Genomic DNA, 17,544 nt, shown 5'->3' with positions numbered 1-17,544 from the left:
TATATTTTTTTTGGGGGGGACAGTTATTTTTGTAGATGGGGTGTCAAGGTTGTCAACATTAGGATTTTTTTTCTTTTAAATTTATGGCTGGTGTATCGCTGATGGGTGATCTTGAACAAGTCCAAGTCACTTTGCCTCTCTGTGGCTCAGTTTCCCCATATGTATAATGGCAGTAATGATACTGACCTCTTTTATAAAGCACTTTTGAGATCTACTCATGAAAAGTGCTAGGTATTAATAATAATAAACTGCTTACAGTTTTTTTTATGAAACATTTAGTGTGAATTTAAGATAGGATTTTCCAAGTTGCCTAAGGGATTTTGAAAATCTCACCCTTAATACTTGTGAACACCTTTGAGACTGAAATCATCTATTTGGCCACAGAGCAGTTTCAGCATGGGAAGAATCAAAGCAAACGTTTCCCGCACATAACCACCACTAATATGCCTCAATCTTGATCTGGAAGGACAGACTCTAGAGTTCAGAAGGTAGTTCAGCCTCCTTGGTCTATTTGCATGCTCATTGAGACACAATTAACAGAATCAATTAGTGCAAGATGAGGTGCTGGGCTTTCTAATCGAATTTGGAATTTAGAGTACAGTTATGGTCAGAAAAGGAACTGTGTAAAAATGGTCTTATTGAATCCATCCTGCTCCCGATTTATCTTTAAGTGGCATCTGCCAACTTCATGGAGAAAATACAATATTTATTGCTTAGTTTCACGGGCTTGCTGGGCTGTTGAAGAATGATCTGGAACCTATCTGCCCCATGCATCATCAGCAAAAGAGTCCTTCAAAGCCTTCCTTCCTATCACAGGGGAAACCATCAAAATACTTTGCGGGGTAAATAAAGAGTATGCTAAATGCTTGCTGGCTTTTTCTCCTGAGACAGTTTAGCTAACATTTTCACCCTTTTCCTTTGCATAGTTCAACATGGAACGTGCGAATGTGGAAGAGTTCTATGAGATTTACAAAGGTGTTGTTGCTGAATACACTGTAAGTATCAACTAGAAAAGAATCTACTTAATTGCAGTCTTATTTTTTAGGAGAAGTGGTCATTGCTTTCTGTACTTAGAATTCTAGTCACAATCCTATCTGGCTTCTGATTTTGATCACTCCCTGAGTTGGTCCAGAATGAACCAATCCATCTGAAATTCCTCATGTATACTCCTGAGTCAGGAGAATTTTTTGTGGGAAAAGTGGAAGACCATTGGGCCAAGATATTTATTGGAATAGATCAGATTGGAAAAACAGAACTGAGCTATTTCACTTTGGTAGAGCTGATGTAATGTCTAGTTTTATATTGTTGTTGAATGTCCTATTTCAAAAGTGGTTTGGCCTAGAAACTCTATATGTATTTATTCCTTTGTCCTCAGTGGGTCCTGGGGCGTTTGAGTACTTTTATGATGGTTGGGCGGTTAATGTCATATATAAGTTAATCTGTCTTTTGAATCTCTGTGAAATCAGTGTGGTCCAGTAGTTATATTGTAACCTCAGTGGGGACTGATGTCTGTGTACATTGTAATGCCTTTGAGCACTGGCACTGAAGGCTTTCTGGGTGCAGGTGGACCAACGGGAATATAATAAGGTGACTTGTATTTCTGCAACACCCTCCCTCTGAGGATTTCAGTTCACTGTGAAAACAATAGTGAAAAGAGACTTACAATGTCCCTGTGAAGTATTCAGAGTTGTAGCTGCAAAAACAATGTATCAGCAAAAACAATGAGGAGTCCTTGTGGCACCTTAGAGACTAACAAATTTATTTGGGCAGAAGCTTTTGCGGGCTAAAACCCACTTCATCAGATGCATGGAGTGAAAAATACAGTAAGCAATATATATATGACAGCACATGAAAAGATGGGAGTTGCCTTACCAAGTGGTGGGTCAGGGCTAACAAGGCCAATTCAATTAAGGTAGAAGTGGCCTAGTTCTCAACAGTTGACAAGAAGGGGTGAATATCAAGAGAGCTGAATGTACCATAGCTCAAATGTGAGCATATCTGTATGGTCTGATGCAGATATTGTATACTCTGCAGTTGTTCTAATCTCCAGAGAAGTCCCTGTGGTTGCATCAAACTACAACTGCTATTCCATCTCTGCACCTCTTTCATACATTCTGTACCTCAAAATATTTGGCGTGGTTAAATAATTGAATATGAGAGTTGACCAGAAGGGAGAGGGAAATTTGAGAGATCAGGACAAGAAAGAAGAGATTTTGTTTAGAGTCTATTTGAAGCTAAATCTATGAGTCAAGATCTCCTTCAAGCCCTCTATGCCTGGAGCACTCAAGTGAAGGAAATGGGATTTCCCCAGGTGCAGTTCTGGTCTTCTCTGAGGTAGAGAGATATAGGAAATCTAGCCTGGCTTGTAAGAGAAGGCACTTGCCCCAAGAGCAGTGAGATAATGCTAGTGGTAGGCAACTGAAAAGGAACAAGGAGGGAAGAAGGAGGAGCACCTAAGTCAGGATCTGACCTCCATATATGTGACTCAGATCTCTAGGACTTTCCATCCTGTTGTGTGGGTTGTTTTTTTTTTTATGACTTAAAAATAATCATCATGATGTGTGAAATTTCAGGGCAGAAGTTGTTTCATATTTAAATGCCAGCTTCCTTTTCAAGGGTCTTGTCCTCATTTTCTAGGGATCGTCATCGGTTATTCAGACGTGGGCTTAGCATCTAACTATAAAATGGTCCTTCATGAAAGGAGAAATTGAAATAGTTGCCAAAGATTCCAGCTTTGCTGGTGTTTTGTCCAACTGCCTAGGGCAGGAGTCCTTAGATAACTGTTAGAAAAAAACAAACCACAAATGATCGCTTTGTGAGCACAGTTACACGTGTTGGGATGTGCCATTATGCTGAGTACTGCTAGAACAGGGATCCCCAATCCGTGGTAGGTGAGCTTGATGTTCCATCACAGCCATTGTTTAAGAAGGTGGTATATGAACCAATGAACTTTGGAAGCAGCTGCACTAGAGCTTGTTTCATAGTAATAATACCATCTAGCATTGCACTGTAGCTGAAGGCATCTGGTCTTCAGCCTGGTGCCTCATCACACAACCTAGGAATTTGGAATAATCTCACCCCTTGTTGCGTGCTTGTCTTCCTGTGAACACCCTATAATCAAAGTTCTGGGGTGAAATCCTGGCGCCGTTAATGTCAAAGGGAGCATGCTATTGACTTCAGTGGGGCAGGATTTCATGAGTGATCTCAAAAGGGATCTCATTGGGAAGTTGCTCTCATTCTGGAAACATAGCATTTGAATTTAATTCTCTTTGAATTTCATGTTAATTCTTACATGCTAGGGATAGGCATGATCCAGGTTTTTCTGCCACATGCCTCATCTCCTTGTTACCCTTTACTTTCTTGTTCTCTGCTTGCCACTGGGTTGACCTATGAGCAGCTCATTGCTGAATGCTAGAATGGTGACATCTTAGCCTGTTCTCACCAGCTTCGCCCATTTCCTATTCCTGTCTTCCCTTTTCCCCATCAGTTGCAATTCCTTTCTTTTGTTTTGTTTTAAAAGTTTCTGCTCAGAACTCTAAGTGCGCACACACTCTACAGTCTGTGTTATCCGGGAGGTCAGACTAAATGATTGTAAGAACCCCTATTAATCTTGTTAGCAAACTACAAATTGGCACCAGCGGCTATAGTTAAAACTCACCTCCCCAAATTAAGACTCTCCTTAAAGAAAGAGGCAGTGTCCAAGGGAGGTAGGACCTAAAGCATGATGTAAAAGTTTTTTATCAGCTAAAATGGACAACTTAGTTTATATTGACTACATAGGTCAGGTGTTACGTGTCCCCTTTGGGAAATGCTGCTAAGTAAATAGGTCGCTCCATTCTGAACCAGCTGAAGATTCTAAGCCCTGGTCTACACTAGGACTTTAGGTCGAATTTAGCAGCGTTAAATCGATGTAAACCTGCAGCCGTCCACACAATGAAGCCCTTTATTTCGACTTAAAGGGCTCTTAAAATCGATTTCCTTACTCCACCCCGACAAGTGGATTAGCGCTTAAATCGACGTTGCCGGCTCGAATTTGGGGTACTGTGGACACAATTCGATGGTATTGGCCTCCGGGAGCTATCCCATAGTGCTCCATTATGACCGCTCTGGACAGCACTCTCAACTCAGATGCACTGGCCAGGTAGACAGGAAAAGAACCGCGAACTTTTGAATCTCATTTCCTGTTTGGCCAGCGTGGCAAGCTGCAGGTGACCATGCAGAGCTCATCAGCACAGGTGACCATGATGGAGTCCCAGAATCGCAAAAGAGCTCCACCATGGACCAAACGGGAGGTACAGTATCTGATCGCTGTTTGGGGAGAGGAATCCGTGCTATCAGAACGCCGTTCCAGTTTTCGAAATGCCAAAACCTTTGTGAAAATCTCCCAGGGCATGAAGGACAGAGGCCATAACAGGGACCCGAAGCAGTGCCGTGTGAAACTGAAGGAGCTGAGGCAAGCCTACCAGAAAACCAGAGAGGCAAACAGCCGCTCTGGGTCAGAGCCACCACTACCCCAGCCGTGTTGTTTGACTCCTTCAATGGAGATGGAGGCAATACGGAAGCAGGTTTTGGGGATGAAGAAGATGATGATGAGGAGGAGGAGGTTGTAGATAGCTCACAGCAAGCAAGCGGAGAAACCGGTTTTCCCGACAGCCAGGAACTGTTTCTCACCCTAGACCTGGAGCCAGTACCCCCCGAACCCACCCAAGGCTGCCTCCTGGACCCAGCAGGCGGAGAAGGGACCTCTGGTGAGTGTACCTTTTAAAATACTATACATGGTTTAAAAGCAAGCATGTGAAAGGATTACTTTGCCCTGGCATTTGCGGTTCTCCTAGATGTAGTCCTAAAGCCTTTGCAAAAGGTTTCTGGGGAGGGCAGCCTTATTGCGTCCTTCATGGTAGGACACTTTACCACTCCAGGCCAGTAACACGTACTCGGGAATCATTGTAGAACAAAGCATTGCAGTGTATGTTTGCTGGCATTCAAACAACATCCGTTCTTTATCTCTCTGTGTTATCCTCAGGAGAGTGAGATATAATTCATGGTCACCTGGTTGAAATAGAGTGCTTTTCTTCAGGGGACACTCAGAGGAGCCCATTCCTGCTGAGCTGTTTGTCTGTGGCTAAACAGAAATGTTCCCCGCTGTTAGCCACAGGGAGGGGGGAAGGTTGAGGGGGTAGTCACGCGGTGGGAGGAGGCAAAATGCGACCTTGTAATGAAAGCACATGTGCTATGTATGTAATGTTAACAGCAAGGTTTACCCTGAAAGAGTGTAGCCACTGTTTTATAAAATGTGTCTTTTTAAATACCGCTGTCCCTTTTTTTTTCTCCACCAGCTGCATGTGTTTCAATGATCACAGGATCTTCTCCTTCCCAGAGGCTAGTGAAGCTTAGAAAGAAAAAAAAACGCACTCGCGATGAAATGTTCTCCGAGCTCATGCTGTCCTCCCACACTGACAGAGCACAGACGAATGCGTGGAGGCAAATAATGTCAGAGTGCAGGAAAGCACAAAATGACCGGGAGGAGAGGTGGCGGGCTGAAGAGAGTAAGTGGCGGGCTGAAGACAGGGCTGAAGCTCAAATGTGGCGGCAGCGTGATGAGAGGAGGCAGGATTCAATGCTGAGGCTGCTGCAGGACCAAACCAGTATGCTCCAGTGTATGGTTGAGCTGCAGCAAAGGCAGCTGGAGCACAGACTGCCACTGCAGCCCCTCTGTAACCAACCGCCCTCCTCCCCAAGTTCCATAGCCTCCACACCCAGATGCCCAAGAACGCGGTGGGGGGGCCTCCGGCCAACCAGCCACTCCACCACAGAGGATTGCCCAAAAAAAAGAAGGCTGTCATTCAATAAATTTTAAAGTTGTAAACTTTTAAAGTGCTGTGCTTAAAGTGCTGTATGGCATTTTCCTTCCCTCCTCCACCACCCCTCCTGGGCTACCTTGGTAGTCATCCCCCTATTTGTGTGATGAATGAATAAAGAATGCATGAATGTGAAGCAACAATGACTTTATTGCCTCTGCAAGTGGTGATTGAAGGGAGGAGGGGCGGGTGGTTAGCTTACAGGGAAGTAGAGTGAACCAAGGGGCGGGGGGTTTCATCAAGGAGAAACAAAGAGAACTTTCACACCGTAGCCTGGCCAGTCATGAAACTGGTTTTCAAAGCTTCTCTGATGCGTACCGCGCCCTTCTGTGCTCTTCTAACCGCCCTGGTGTCTGACTGCGCGTAACCAGCAGACAGGCGATTTGCCTCAACCTCCCACCCCGCCATAAACGTCTCCCCCTTACTCTCACAGATATTGTGGAGCACACAGCAAGCAGTAATAACAGTGGGAATATTGGTTTCGCTGAGGTCTAAGCGAGTCAGTAAACTGCGCCAGCGCGCCTTTAAACATCCAAATGCACATTCTACCACCATTCTGCACTTGCTCAGCCTGTAGTTGAACAGCTCCTGACTACTGTCCAGGCTGCCTGTGTACGGCTTCATGAGCCATGGCATTAAGGGGTAGGCTGGGTCCCCAAGGATACATATAGGCATTTCAACATCCCCAACAGTTATTTTCTGGTCTGGGAATAAAGTCCCTTCCTGCAGCTTTTGAAACAGACCAGAGTTCCTGAAGATGCGAGCATCATGCACCTTTCCCGGCCATCCCACGTTGATGTTGGTGAAACGTCCCTTGTGATCCACCAGAGCTTGCAGCACTATCGAAAAGTACCCCTTGCGGTTTATGTACTCGGCGGCTTGGTGCTCCGGTGCCAAGATAGGGATATGGGTTCCGTCTATAGCCCCACCACAGTTAGGGAATCCCATTGCAGAAAGCCATCCACTATGACCTGCACATTTCCCAGTTTCACTACCCTTGATATCAGCAGATCTTTGATTGCGTGGGCTACTTGCATCACAGCAGCCCCCACAGTAGATTTGCCCACTCCAAATTGATTCCCAACTGACCGGTAGCTGTCTGGCGTTGCAAGCTTCCACAGGGCTATTGCCACTCGCTTCTCAACTGTGAGGGCTGCTCTCATCTTGGTATTCATGCGCTTCAGGGCAGGGGAAAGCAAGTCACAAAGTTCCATGAAAGTGCCCTTACGCATGCGAAAGTTTCGCAGCCACTGGGAATCGTCCCAGACCTGCAACACTATGCGGTCCCACCAGTCTGTGCTTGTTTTCCGAGCTCAGAATCGGCGTTCCACAGCATGAACCTGCCCCATTAGCACCATGATGCATGCATTGGCAGGGCCCATGCTTTCAGAGAAATCCGTGTCCATGTCCTGATCACTCACGTGACCGCGCTGACGTCGCCTCCTCGCCCGGTATTGCTTTGCCAGGTTCTGGTGCTGCATACTGCTGGATAATGCGTGTGGTGTTTAATGTGCTCCTAATTGCCAAAGTGAGCTGAGCGGCCTCCATGCTTGCCTTGGTATGGCGTCCGCACAGAAAAAAGGCGCGGAACGATTGTCTGCCGTTGCTCTGACGGAGGGAGGGGCGACTGATGACACGGCTTACAGGGTTGGCTTCAGGGAGCTAAAATCAACAAAGGGGGTGCTTGTACATCAAGGAGTATTTCAGGCAGGACTGCACAGAGGGTTCCAATAAGAAATGGTGCACCTAAGTTATCGTTCTTATTGGAACAAGGAGGTTAGCCTGGCCTCTGATTGATACATGGCTAGATTTACCTCGCTGCACCTTCTCTGTGAGTGACTGCAGTGTGATCTAGAGGAATGAGTCCCCTAGACAGGGGAGGAGGCAAATGAGTACAAAACAAATCTGGTCTATTTCTTGTTCTGACCCACTCCATCTATCTTTTACATCTTTGGCTGGCAGCAGATGGTGCAGAAGGACTGCATGCCATCCACATCTCATGGCTGCTCGGCAGAAGATGGTACAGTACGACTGCTAGCCATCTTCATCTCTTGCCTGCCTGGCAGAAGATGGTACAATACGACTGCTAGCAATCCTCATCTCTTGCCTGCCTGGCAGAAGATGGTACAGTACGACTGCTAGCAGTCCGTATCGCCTGCCCGCTCACCATAAGACGGTTCAATAGGGCTGACTGCAGGACTAAAGAGAATGACCTGGTCAAGTCACTCCAAATTTAGTCCCTGCGCCCATGTCTGCCCAGGCGCTCCCAGCCGACGTGGCCAGGAGCACCTCGGACACGACGAGGACGACTACCAGTCGTATTGCACCGTCTGCTGCCAGAAGGCAATGGGTTGCTGCTACTGTGTAGCAAAGCCGTACCACGTCTGCCAGCACCCAGGAGACATAGGGTGACGGTTACCTGAGCGGGCTCCATGCTTGCCGTGGTATGGCGTCTGCAGAGGTAACTCAGGAAAAAAGGCGCGAAATGATTGTCTGCCCTTGCTTTCACGGAGGGAGGGAGGGAACGGGGGCCTGACGATACGTACCCAGAACCACCCGTGACAATGTTTTAGCCCCATCAGGCATTGGGATCTCAACCCAGAATTCCAATGGGCAGCGGAGACTGCGGGAACTGTGGGATAGCTACCCACAGTGCAACGCTCCGGAAGTCGACTCTAGCCTCCGTACTGTGGAAGCGCTCCGCCGAGTTAATGCACTTAATGCACTTAGAGCATTTTCTGTGGGGACACACACACTCGAATATATAAAACCGATTTCTAAAAAAACGACTTCTATAAATTCGACCTTATTCCGTAGTGTAGACATACCCAAAGGCTATGTCTACACTACGCACCTTACAGCGGTGAGGTGCACTATGTGGTTGCTCTTTGTCGCCGGGAGAGAGCTCTCCCACCTCCAACGAGGGGTGGTAGCTTCATCACCCGACGTAGCCTAAATGTTCTTCAGGTTTAAACCCAAGTACAGCAAGTTGTAGTAACTTAGTCTGAAGGTGACAAAGCTATGGCTTTCTGTAGCAAGATCCATGTGAGGAACGAAGAGGTTGCAACCTCAGGCTAAATGCAGAGAAATAAACATATTTTGGCAACTGCTGGTACTTGGGCATCCTGAAGAAGTTAGGGATCCAACTTACCCTCCATGTTGTGAACCTGAATAACAAAATATGGGTAAATTATCTCAACTAAGGATGCTGATTATACCTTCTGCCATTTCTTCCTGCTGTTTTCCCCAACATTTCCTAATAATTTTTTCTTGTTTGTGTTTGGATCCAACTTTTATGTGAAATACAACTCTTGGTAACACACTAACAAACTGACATTTGTTTTCATCTTTTCCTCTTCCAGGAGATGGTTACAGAACTGTGCTCAGGGCCTTGCATAGCACTAGAGATCAGGCAGCTTGATCCTCAAAAAGTATTCAGAGACTTCTGTGGACCTTCTGATCCTGTAAGTTACTTGTTTAAAGAGAAATATTTGAAAGGCGATATTCTATATGTCAAACTTAAACATTACAGCATTGCTCTGTTACTGTATGTGTTTATCACTTCCTTTGAAACATTTAGCCATTGGACACTGCTTGATTGAAGCTGGATACTAGACTAGGTGGATCAGTGGTCTGAACCTGTAGGTAATCCACCTATCCTAGGTAAACAAAGTAATAAAATTACCAAAAAAATACTTGTGTGAAAATACAGTGTCAAGATAAAAGTTACCTTGGTAATTGTTTTCATCAATTTTCACTGGACTGCAAAGCACTACAACAGTTAACCAAAAACAAATGGGCTGATTCTCTTTTCAGGCCAGAGTAAATCAGTGTTACTCCACTGAAGTCTGTGGCAATCCCCTGGTGTCCAACTGGTGAGAAGAAACTCTCAGGGTATGTCTACACTGCAAAGTAAGCTCATGCTTGAGCCCTCCTTGTGTCTACACTGCAATTGCGCTAATCCAGGGCTTGGACCCAGGATCCCAGGTCCCTGGAGGGCCCAAGCTCGAGTTAAGCCGGGACCCAAGTCTGAGCCCTTTTGCTTTGCATTGTAGATGCGGCCCTGCTTGATTCAGGTCCCTGGTGTCAGCCAGAAGAATCCCAAAGTTCTATGGAACAACTTCCTTAGTCCTCTCTGTTCCAACAATCTGCAATCCACTCTACTGAAAACGGAAGCCCTTTGCAAATGGCAGCAGCTTAGGTCAGCATTAACCCATTCTCTTCTGATCACTGATCTGCAAGCACACTATCAGAGAGCCTCCTGGGTTGCAATGGAGAGTGAACTGATCGAGCCTTTTGCAAAGGATGTTGCTTCCTGGTAATGTGCAGGGCAGGCAGTAAAGTTTTCCCACAGTGCACCATGGTCCTAGGGCTAGAGAGACCATATTTTGGGGGAAAGGGAGGATGCTGGAATGTGGTTATTTTGAGTTGGGTCTGTGCACTGCAGTGTGGATGTCAGAGCCCAAGGTTGTAGCACAAGTTAGAAAAGTCTTAACATAGGGTTAAAATACAATGTAGATGCTCAAGCCCAGAGTTCCCTAATACAAATCAGCTGACTCGAGTCCCCTAACTCTGGGCTCATAGGCGATGAGTATCGGGGGGCCATGCTGGGTCAAATGCCCCCGCCCGATTTCTGCTTGGCCTGGAGGGCAGAGGGGTGGAGGGAGAGGAGCTCTGTCCTTCTCCCACTGCTCCTGTCCTTCAGCACACTCAGCCCTCGACCCTGGCAGTCAGGCCTGTGCGGGGAGTGGAAGGGGCAGGACCAGCCACTTCTCACACCGTCCGCTCTGGGTCGCTGCTCTGTGCAGCGCAGCAGCTGCCTGAGAGAGCCTGGCTGGGGAGGTGGCAGCAGTGAACCACCCTGCCCGCCTAGGCCTGGCTGCCAGGAACAGGGGCCGAGTGAGCTGGAAACATGCCGGGGGGAGAGGGGACTCCAGCTTACTCGGCCCCTGTCCCCGGCAGCCAGGCCAGGGGTGTGGGGGTGGCTCACCGCTGCCACCTCCTCAGGCAGCCACTGCGCTGCACAGAGTCAGCAACCCAGAGCAGCCAGCTTCAGCACGTGAGAAGTGGCTCCATCCCATTCCCTGCCCGGTCCCAACTGCCAGGGAGAGCAGCCAAATGTGCCAGGGTGGAGGCGCAGCAGGAAAAGGAGAGAGCCTCTCCCACCCACAAGTAACTGTGTGGGTCAGGAAAAGCGTGGTGGCCCTGGGCTAGGCGCAGGGCGAGTCGCTGGGCAGAGGAGACATGCGGGACAATCACATGTCCTCCCCCTTTAGATTGTTCCCCTCAGTATCAGGAGGTAGGAGTCGACTATGCCTGGGCTTCCATTACATTGTAGACATACCCCCAGTCCCCATGTTCATTGTAGGAAACAAAAAGCTTGCATTCTGTAGCCCTGCTTGTAATATGATTATTTTATAGGCTTTATTATGTATTTATTTGAGTGCCATCAATGTACATGATGTTGTACAGAACAGAGAGGTAGAGACAGTCCCTATCCCAAAGATCTTGCCATTTTTGACTAACCAGACAATAAGGTGCAGACAAAAATACACCAGATTGCATCCAGAAGACAAAATGACAATCCCTTGGCAATGCAATCAGGGCTTTGTATTTTAATATTATGGTAGGATGTTTTAGTTGTAATTAGGCAGTTTCCAATGCCCAGTATTTTATAGATTTACACTTGAATAAGAGAACAACTTCTTTTGAGTTTATTGCTCTGTAGATTCTCATTTAACATTAGAGAAGGCAAATATTGGGGGAATTATTCAAATATTTTTGCTAATTTCTAACTACTTTTCCATTTGGCCATGTTAAATGTTCTATTTCATGTACTCTGTTACTCTAGTGTGAGCAGAGCATAACCCCAGTTATTTGACCTATATTTAAATGAAGGTCAGTCACCTCTCTCAATAGCAGTTCACATAGTACACTGCTCCTTTGGTTATCCCAAATGCCATTAATGGAAGGTTTCTAAACACTTGAACTCTTTGAAAGATTGGGGTTGTCATTTTATTTCGTTTTTGTTTTTCATGTTTATGCTGGTTTTGTTTAATCCTTGGCATGATGCTGCTGATACTGGAAGGTGTCCACAAACTAGCAGTCTTAAAGTTATTAAAGATAAATCCAACATGCTCATAACACTTGTAGTTCTGTATGATGATAATGGTTATAATTTAATCTCCTGTTTCAGGGCTTCCAGCAGAGGTTAGGAAGGAATTTTTTGCCCCAGTGTACAATTATAATCTCTGCGTTTTGAATTTTGTTGGGTCTTTTTTCATTCTCCTTCCTCTGAAGCATCAGAGATTTGCCATGGCTAGTGAGGGTGGGCTAGGCCAGTGGTATGAGGCAGTACAGAAAATCCTTTGTTTTAGATGCCTTGCTGGTGTTTCTTGCTCACATACTCAGGATCTAACTGATTGCCAGATTTGGGATCAGAAAGGAATTTTTCCAGGTTAGATTGTCAGGGACCTTGGCTGTATTTCATCTTCCTCTGCAATGTGGTTTGTGAATTGCCTGCTAGGATCATCTCGGTATAGGGTATATCTCATCTACTCAATTCCTGGCCATCACAGGGCCTTGGTTGTGCCTCAGTCTTTCCTATTCTCTGCCTGTGGTACACCTCAGTATATTCTCCTGAGGAGTAAAATGTTTTGGTTTAACTGAAGTCATTAGGCTCAATTTAGGTGGAATTTAATGGCATGTGATATACAGGAGGTCAGACTAGATGATCTAATGATCTCTTCTGGCCTGAAGCTCTATGAAGCTATTTATCTAAGGTCTTCACATAGCTTCCATTACCATAGTATCTGAGTGAGTCACAATCTTTAATGTATTCATCCTCACAACACTCCTGTGAGGTAGGGAGGGGTTGTTATCCCCATTTTACAGATGAGGAAGTAAGGCATAAAGAGACTAGTTGATTTCCCCAGAGACACACCAGAAACTTGTAGCTGAGCAGGGAATTGAACCCTAGTGTCCGGAGTCCCAAGCTAGTGCTCTAACCACTGGGTCATTTTGGATATTTGTTTGTGTGGTTCCTTTTTACCTGGTAGCAACACTATATGTGTAGAGTGAAAATAAGCATGATTTTACATGCATTAGAAACAGATGTCTTAGGTTTTGGACATTGGCTTCATATTGCTTGCTTTAATGGTATGTTAGAAATACACAACATATCTATCTCCACTGTTTATTGTAAGAATCACCTTAAATCAATTCCTTATCCACATACAGGATAAATGCACAGGGGTAGAGCTGCTTTCAGGAGTGTCTTTGCTTGCAATTTATCTGTTTAGTTAGATAATGTTTGCAGCTTGTCCTTGACAAAATGTCGTTAAAGTATCACATTTTTTATCATCCCTAATCTACATAGTCAGGGAAGCTATCAACTAAACATTGTGGTTGCAATGTCTGCCTCAGGTAGTGGTAGCAGAAACCAGAAAAGCAATTTCCTGTCTAACAAGGTTATGTACACAGTCTTAGAGCTTCATGAGCTGATATTTTAGTGCTTAAAGAGAGGGAAAATATTTAGTGTCCCATAGATAGTACATTGTCATTCAGAGACCTGAATTCGCGTGTGTGTGTGTGTGTGTGTGTGTGTGTAAAATAAAAAAAATCTGTTTTTGTCCTATACAGTTCAATTATCTTGAACAATTAGTTTCAAGCTTCATTACTTTAGATTTAGTTTTCTGCTCTGTGTGGGGTTTCAGTTTTGATGTGAAAATAACATTTTTTTTTATTTTAACATTTGTTGACTGGGAAAGATTTAAGTGTTTTTCTTATTCTCTCATATAAATGCACCTTTTCACATTTAGTTATTATGTTTCTGATCAATAAGGTGTTTTTTGTTTAAGCTTACTGTGGTGACTTTCAATCAGCATTGCTGTCCAGGAGATAAAATCCTGGAGCAATTCTAAAATCCTAGGGCAGTGCCAATGTCCTTTGACAGAGTCGGGATAGGAGGACCTAAATTGACTCTGATTTATGAAGTCTAGTGACCTTCACATGTGTGAAGAAGTTTGGTATATAAATACCAAAGTTTAAAGGCATTTGAGAACAGCCAATCAAGCATTTTATGGAGCATGTTCTTAACTACTAATGTTAACAATGCGCTGTGGCATGTTGTGCACTCATGTTCATATCTGATGCACTGCTTCCTGATACAAAAATACAACCTGCTATAGACCAAGACAACGGCAAAGTCTGGAATTACAGCACAAAACACAAAGTTCCAGCTTGTGCCACCCTTGCTCATGTTGAATAGTCCCTTACTCCACTAGTTGTCTCGTTTGAAGTCAATGGGATGGCTCTTGAAGTAAGGCGCTACTCAAAGCGAGTAAAGACACTGGACTCTGACCTATATGGATGTCACCTTAGTTTATCGGTGGCAAATTGTCTCTCTGATATGTAACTAATGTAATAATTACTACAAATGTGGCAATTCACATTTTTAAAGTGGGTCTTAAAGACCCTAATGATAACATCTGCCTGAGCCTGGCGTAAGCATCCAGAATGGTGTCCAGTCACGCACATTCTCTGCCTGTGGCATATAATAGTCTAGTCTTCTGTGGGCTGTAATATTTAGGTCTCATTTTGGTTGCTGGGTTTAGAGTACAGGTGCTGGGTGGAGTCAGTGGCTGGTGAGATCAGTCTACTGGCCTTGAAATTCTATGATGTCAGTAAAGTTGGACAAAAACACATGAGGCCTGGGTTTTACATAATCAAAATGAGATTGTTGTTTGGACCTCACTCTCATTTTATCTGAGCCCCCAAACTCTGGGGGTCAGGAGGAGTGAGGACAAGTGATTAACTTTCCATGGTCCCCAAAATGGAAACAGTAGGAACAGCTCTAAGTGCACAAAACCAGTAATTAGTGCACAGTGCTAAATGTGTGCCATGTGCTGTGACTGGATTATTTTTGGTGGCACTTCAAGTGAGTAAAGTTCTGCAAAGGAAAGACTCTCTCATTGTAAAAGGAATATCTTGTTGCCATCGGGGAAGATTTCAGACAGAAAACTTGCTGTTTTGTTGTTGTATACTAGCGTAGTCTGTATGCTGGGACAGCATTGCCAAAGATTTTAGTGGATTTTGTGATATAGGTATTTGTTTACAAGGAACTGGGCTAAGACCAACCCACAGTTAAAAATACTGTAACTGACCTAACTGTAGGGATCACTGGGAGTGTAGTGGTACAACAGTCCCTTGTAAATATTTGGTAGTGTGGAGGGAAATGCAGTTACAGGGCATGAAGTACAGTCTGCACTCCAGGCACTAGGTTCTACAGATTTTTGCCCTCTGCTGGGTTTTTATTAAAGACTCACACATATCCGGTAAATAACCAGTGCGTCGTTGCTAGAGCTGGCAAAGGGAAAAAGGTGCAGATACCCTTGTTACAATGTCTTAGACAAATGACAATTAAAAATTATCACACTAGTTTGTAAATCCACCTGTAGGAGGCAATCAAGTAGAGGGGCACAAGGATATCCTCTCCCCTTTCAGACCTAGTATTTAGGGTGCTCCTGCTAGCCCATTCATCTGTTAGAGGGCAATTAATTATTGACCTGTGGAACCCACTGGCCAGGGTTTAGTTCCCTCATCTGTGGTCTCGTTAGGGGCCTTTCCTTGTTCTCCTGTCAGCCAGCTACAGTGGTTGCCTCTCATTGTCTGCTTGGACTGCTCTACGTTGGGTTTTCCTTCACAGCTAATTGCCAGGATATTGCCTGCAACCAGCTGTGGTCACAGTCCAACCCTCTGTCTGTCTCCTTGAGCCTGATCTTCTGTCACGTCTTGGTCATGCTAGGTAACAGGTTGCCCTCTGTGGATACTGAAAGGTGTTTCTACAACTCCTAGAATGACAGCCCAATCTTTTCGCTTCTGTTTGTTCTAGGGAGCTAGTGAGTTACGCAATCAGAGGCCAGCAGGTTCATTACAATGCCAATTTTAATATTTTTTCTTCATGCTATTAAAATTATAACCCAGATTTTCAAAGATAGATGCATAAATTTGGGAACCAAGTCTATATTTGGGCATCTAAATAAAAATCTTGATTTTTTTTTTCCCCAGAGGTGCTCAGAACCCATTGAATTTGTTGGAAGTTTGGACTTTGAGCGCGTATGAAAAATAAAGCACTTTTATGTAGGTGCCTGAATATGAATTATGGATGGGATTTTCAGAAGTGTATGGGTGACTTGAAAGCACAAGTCCCTAAATCACATAGGCACTTTAAAAACTCTGCCTCTTAACTTTAGACACCCAAATTTGAAAATTATTTTTTATAATCCTGGCTGTAATTATACCATTTCATTTATCTGTTACTGTGGTTCTGATGCACAAAGAATTGTAATTTGGAGGCAGATTAGGGTAGACCCTAACTTTGTCCTCTTGCCACTGGTACCAATAGAATACATTGATTATGCAGCCATGTCACTTGCCTGAATCTTGTTTCCATTCGATTATAGTATATAGTGTCTCTGAAATGCTGTACTAGCTGAGTTAACCCATCATGTCTCAGACTGTAATAAATAACCAATCTGCAAAAAGAAAACAGAATTTAACAGTTGACTTGCAGAACATTTTCTCTTTGCAAGTGACTGTCAAACACTATTATAACTTTGTAGATTACATTGAACTGGTCAGCCACTGTAAAGATTTTTTCCCCCCCAGGTCTATTTGCACCCCTCATTTCCTCTTCCCAGATTACTCTATCTCACAGCCACCATACACAGTAACTTCAAAGGCCCCACAAAATTCCCCAAGTCAGCTGGGAGCATTGGAGGCAGCATGCAGGATTCTTCTGTAAAATCCCTTTGTTTGGCTTCTGCAGACCTAGAAAGCTATACCCTAAAAAAGAAGGTAAGTTAACCACCAAGGCCTTTTCTCAGAAGTGTGTTGATATTAATAACATTATAGAATCATAGAAGTGTAGGGCTTCAGGGGATCTCAAGAGGTCATTTAGTCCAGTCTCCTGTGCTGAGGTAGGACCAAGTATACCTAGACCATCCTTGGCAGGTATTTGTCCAACCTGTTCTTAAAAACCTCCTATGATGGGGATTCCACCACCTCTCTTAAAGCCTTTCCAGTGCTTACCTACCCTTATAGTTAGGAAAAACTTTCCAACTCTCCCTTGTTGTAGATTAAGCCCATTACTACTTGTCCTGCCTTCAGTGGACATGGAGAAGAATTAATCACAGTCCTTTCTATATCAGTCCTTAACATATTTGAAGTCTATCCAGTCCCTCCTCAGTCGTCTTTTCCTTAGATTAAAAGTGCCCAGTTTTTTTAATCTTTCCACATAGGCTAGAAAACTTTTTATCATTTTTGTTGTTCTTTTCTGGACTTTTTTCAATTTGTCCACATCTTTCCTATAGCATGTGGGAACTAGACACAGTAGTCCAGCTCAGGCCTCACCAGTGCTGAGTAGAGAGGGATAATTACCTCCCATATCTGACATGTGAAACTCTCTTATTAATACATCCAAGAATATTACCCTTTTTTGCAATCACACCATATTGTTGGCTCATAATTACTTTGTGATCCGCTGTAGCCTACAGATCATTTTCAGCAATACTACCAGCTAGCCAGTTATTCCCCATTTTGTGTTTGTGCATTTTACTTTTCCTTCCTAAGTGAAGCACTCGGCACTTATCTTTATTGAATTTCATCTTGTTGATTTCAGACCGAT

General features: G+C 44.5%; 1 protein-coding gene across 2 annotated transcripts in view; it reads left to right on the top strand.

Annotated features, from left to right (window-relative positions):
• Positions 1 to 17,544, top strand: part of NME7 (NME/NM23 family member 7) — a 169,711-nt gene that overhangs the window by 101,965 nt on the left and 50,202 nt on the right. For both annotated transcript variants that reach the window (XM_073308141.1, XM_073308130.1), the window contains 2 exons: positions 927 to 995; positions 9,221 to 9,322. In XM_073308141.1, the coding sequence (XP_073164242.1) occupies positions 927 to 995; positions 9,221 to 9,322 (171 nt within the window). The remainder of the gene's footprint in view (positions 1 to 926; positions 996 to 9,220; positions 9,323 to 17,544) is intronic.

This window comes from Lepidochelys kempii, chromosome 1 (genome assembly GCF_965140265.1).
Source record: "Lepidochelys kempii isolate rLepKem1 chromosome 1, rLepKem1.hap2, whole genome shotgun sequence".
Lineage (NCBI taxonomy): Eukaryota > Metazoa > Chordata > Testudines > Cheloniidae > Lepidochelys > Lepidochelys kempii.
Note: the sequence above shows the minus strand (reverse complement) of the source record. Positions and strands in the feature narration are given on the sequence as shown.